Source organism: Phaethon lepturus, unplaced genomic scaffold (assembly GCF_000687285.1).
Source record: "Phaethon lepturus isolate BGI_N335 unplaced genomic scaffold, ASM68728v1 scaffold20072, whole genome shotgun sequence".
Lineage (NCBI taxonomy): Eukaryota > Metazoa > Chordata > Aves > Phaethontiformes > Phaethontidae > Phaethon > Phaethon lepturus.
Genome location: NW_010521477.1, coordinates 20,674 through 25,622, shown reverse-complemented (window position 1 = coordinate 25,622; position 4,949 = coordinate 20,674). Strand labels below are relative to the sequence as shown.

At 37.0% G+C, this 4,949-nt stretch overlaps 1 protein-coding gene across 1 annotated transcript in view; it reads right to left on the bottom strand.

The window, feature by feature from the left end:
• Nucleotides 1–3,956: 3,956 nt before the first annotated feature.
• The window catches only part of SHPK (sedoheptulokinase), an 8,607-nt gene continuing 7,614 nt past the window's right edge, over nt 3,957–4,949 (bottom strand). The window contains exon 7 of the mRNA XM_010281544.1: nt 3,957–4,370. Coding sequence (XP_010279846.1) covers nt 3,976–4,370 — 395 coding nt within the window. The 3' untranslated portion in view covers nt 3,957–3,975. The remainder of the gene's footprint in view (nt 4,371–4,949) is intronic.

Below are 4,949 nucleotides of genomic sequence, written 5' to 3'. Positions count from 1 at the left end.
GGGTCATTTACATTTTCCTGTGCAAGCAGGATAGGAAAAAAACTTTTGTCAGGCATTTGCATTTTCTATAATTTTGTACAACATACGTGTAAAGAAAACATCAATTTGCAAACTTGCGCATCTAGGGTTACTAGAAGCAAAACAGCGTAGTATAGGTGAAATACCAATGACTGCAGTTTAACTCGCTATGTGCTCTGAGCTCACCTTTCCAGTTCTTTGTGTCCTCAGAATCACTCTGAAAGAATAACATAATATCTTATTAACTTAATTGTTCTATAAATAAAAAATTATATACAGAAAAATATTTCCATTTGGAATGTGATACTAAAATTACAGAAGAATAACTAGTTCAGTGAAAAAGTTATAAAAATAATTTTATTAAAAATGGAAAAATACACACTGAGTATACAGCCATATGTAATTTTAATTATTTGTCATATTTAAATTTATGTGGATTGAGCAAAAAACATCAGAGATGGCTATGGAAAATGGAATTGATTATTTTCCACAGAATAGGTGCAATATTAAAATCCACAGAATAGACTCAATCCTGTCTCCCTGGCAATTTGCCCAAACCTGTTTTAGTCGTACGTGCTTTTGTTTCTCAACCCTTTTGGTGATATCTTTGATAATGAAGACAAAGCCACATTTCCTTATGAGTATAAATTTGCAAGGGAAATAACTTTCAAAATTCTGTGGAAAGATTCTTAAAAAAGTATTATCTATCCTAAAAAATGCATGACCTACTTGAACTCTTTGAATCCTATGTACATTGAAGTTTGATACAATAAATAAGGAAATATTTTTGATAGAATGTCTAACCACGTCACAACTTATCATAAATACTAAAGAGAGATTACAAATAACTAACAACCATGCTATTCAAATATACAATGCAGAACTTACAAATACTGGAAAAAAAAATCCTGTCTTCCACAAAATAGTCCAGTCTCAGTAAATACCCTCTGATCTATAGGAATTTGGTGCCGGATCTTCCTCCTCCAAGGTGGCTGGACTGAAGACGACCTTGGAGATTGCTTCTCCACTTCATTGCAAAAGTGTTCTATGTGTCTGATGATTTTTTAGAATCAAAGGAAGTTCGCTAGAAGAAGAGGGAGTAGAGTAATAAGATCATTAAGAACAGTTCTGGAACCAGAAGCATCAGTAGCTTCTATTCCCAGGAGTTTATCAAAGCTCTTTACAAGAATCGCAGTAAGTTGCTGTTGTTTTTCCCTCTCCTTTAATTGCATTTAGTAATGGATACTCTTCTCCAGATTTCCTCTTTGTAAATACACTCAAGCTTGCAAAAAAAACCCAAACCACCAGACAACAATTTTTTTTCTGTGGGTCATAGTTTCATTTCAATTTACAAAACTTTGTAAAATATGCCCCAGCTGTTCTCTGAGATCAGTCATCTTTCTGGACCTCTTTCTTGGGTGACTGCTGTAAAGCCTAAAGCCTCACCAACTATTTTAAAGATAAGCTGATTCTGAACACAGCTGAGGGAGAACTAATGACAAAAAGTCTATCCTTCCATATTCCTACTAAGTTTTATTTCAATAATATATACACGTGTCATCTTTTAAATATTAATGTCATTAGGGGAAAAAAATCATCTAATCCAGGATGGATCTAACACCCTTAAAAAATATGAACTGTGTGATATATTGTTAAATATATAATTTACCTAAGATCTTTCTGCCAAAAGCTAGTCTACAGAAAGAGCTTTTCCAGCAGGCTGAACTGATAAGCTGTAGCTGTTAGGCTGGAAGCAACCTCCAAACCTCTGGCTCCTGAGGTTTTGAGTTAGATTATGAAATCATTCAATGAAATTACCTGGTTTATTTTTTTGCAAAAGGTAACCATCTTTCTAGTCTTGCCATCTATCTATCTATAATTTAATAACAGAATAATATATTTGCCTGTTTAACAGCAAACTAATTATACTACTTGAAACTCCCTATGGCATTGTACTCAAAAGAAATAAAATGCGTATTTATTAATGCATAAGTATAGATTACCAATAAGTCAGGTCCTTAGCTTGTGCTCCTGGAGCTTTGCTGAGCAGAGCATCTCATTCAACATTGCGATTAACTCCTTCACCATTTCCAAAGCAGAGACTCAGTAAGAAAACTGTATGGGTCAGTGGAGTGTCTCCCTTATTCAGTCTCACCAATAAAGAGGCCTCTCCATCACTGCAAATGGGAAAACATCAGCAGATGTGCTAGAGATCTTAAAGATGTATCCAAAGCTGGCCTGCAGGTCAGAGATAGTCTTGCCTTCCCTAACAGAACCTAAAACCAGGCCAGAATTTTCCAGCTTCTGGAAACAAATACCGCTCGATTTCATGGTTAACAGCATGCTGAAATAGTATTATCAACTCTTTCCAGTTATTCAATAAAAATGAAAACAGATCTGCTGATACAAAAATATTTTTATAATAACAAAAAAGGGAAAACAACATATAACAAATTCACACTTTTTACAAAACCTTTAATCTAGTTTTCACTTTCTCTAATTCCTATATATGCCAACAGTTCCCTAAACATGGCATGGAATAAATGCACAGAGGGAGGGTGGAGGGAGATGGAAATTAATCCATCTCTGTAATTAAGATCTCTGAACAGCTTTCTCACTACAAGAATGAGTCAGTCCTGATGTTCTTAATGTGCAAGATAGGAATACACTTCCATAACTCAGTGAAAATACAATTTCATTACTTACTTACAAACATGTATCTAGATAACATGAAGCTATCTTACTTGCCTCCCAGTCTCATTTGAGCAAAAAAGGTGTACATCCATCATGTTTTAGGCAGAAAAGTGTAACTGTTTTCACCTTAAAATAAAGAGTAGGGGGAGAAATAAATTTTAAGAGCATAACACAAGGGATAAAAACTTCTAAATTTTAAGGGAATTCACATGAACAATACTTACATTAAAAACAGATTTGAGTCTAGCCTGGCACCTGCTGTATTAAAGCTCAAATTGACACAATACATGAAGGGCAGAATCAGAAACACCTTTGATCAAATACACTAAAATAGCTATGGACTGTATTACAAGAACAAACTATTTTTGTGGACCATCTCAAAATGCTAATTGTGTTAGTGCTTAAATGAGAAATCAAAGCTGAAAGAGATGAGAATTGGGCTTTTGTAACTTTGAGTTTGCCAGCCCCTCCAGTTTATCACAAATTCTGACTGTTTCAGAGAGGCCCTCATCCACTCTACCACTCAAAAACCAAATGTAAAATAATTAGTTATGCCAAATAAGGAAAATAGTTACATCCCACCCTATAAATGTGTTTTCCACTCACATATAAACCCACACTCCAGGCATCTCCAGTCACAGTACTGGCCTAGCCATGCCTTTGACCTTAGTCCACTGTACCCGAGCTGGGTAGCCACGGAAATAATCCCCCATGTTTTATTTTGATTGTTTTGTCAAGGTTCAACCCAAGGTTGTATTCCATCTTTCACAAAGACAACACGCAACATGTGAATTCATGTCATTCATTCTGTGCAAGAGCCACCGAACTCCCCAAACATGGCTGACATCCTGGTCTGTTGCCTGTATGTATGTATATTGCGAGACAGCTTAAGGACAAGTAGTCTCTAAAGAAAAGCATCAGACTAAGTTACAGACTCATCTCTCCTAGTCCTTCTAAACACATTTCCTACCAGGAAAATGAGCCTCGCATGAAAACATCATTTTATGCTGAAAGTTAATGGATCTTTCCTAGTCACTCAGTCAAATTTAATACGATAATTACTTCTCATTTCACAAATGGGAATGACAGAGCAATGAAATGTGTACACCCAGAAGCAGAAGAGGAAATTAAATGCAAGCTTTTTTTCTACACTGTAATAAGATGGCATGTTGACTACAACTCCAGAAAAAGTGCAGTGAAAATAAACACAGTACAGCCAGGAAAAAAAAAAAAATGCATCTCAAGCCATTCCAAACAATGACTTTATTTTCTGTGGAACATCACCATGGCAGCCCCCACAGCAGCATCGACATCCTTCCCGTAAACCACAGGGAATGGAAAAATCCTTTCCACTTCCTGCCTCAGCACTTCGTTCCTGGCAAGGGCATTCCCGCTCCCCAGAATCTTCCTGACTCCTGTCTCCATCAGGCGCTGCACAGGTAACATGGAACAGAGGTTTTCAACGATGCCACGGCACAGAGCTCTGGTTATGTGACCCAGGGAGAGGTCAGAGACAGCAATATTGGTCACTGATGCCAACTGCTGAGGAATGTGTCTCTCTCCAAATATGGTTGGGTGGACTGAGAGTTTGCTGTCATTTTGGGCCAAGGCTGCTTTGATTATCTTTGTATAGATGGCAGACTCCTGCACCTGAAGTCCTGCAGATGGGAAATATCATGTTACCAACCTGAAGGGTTCTAGTGTATTGTACATGTGAAGACTTAAAATGGACGCTGATACACTTATTCAGCAAAATATTGCATACCTATTCCTGTGTCCCAACGGTAATTGTTTTTCCAGGATTATGAACTACAGTTCTCCCATCCAATTGTATCTAGTATCTGTGATACTAGAAATCGTTTTCTGATTACACAAACTGCCTTTCCTGATAATACAGCTATTCTTCTTTGCCTATACTGTGCTAAGTTGCACAAAACAACATCTTTAAAGGCACTAATGGCAGACTTCAGCTTCAGTGGCTGGATTGCACGTGAATGCAAAGTTCGCTTCAAGTACTCACTGAGAGAACAATTTCAGAGCTTGTTTCTGTATTGCAAAACCCAAGAGGTTAAAAAAACCCCAAACCTGTAAAGACCATGTTTAAAGGACGTGGAAGATATTACACGAGTTTGTCTTAAAATCCATTAGTGCTGCAGAATATACAACAAAGGCATGTTCTTGAAACAAAAGAAAATCCAAAACCTAGAGACAATGTGAATGTGGAGTCCAAGCATGAC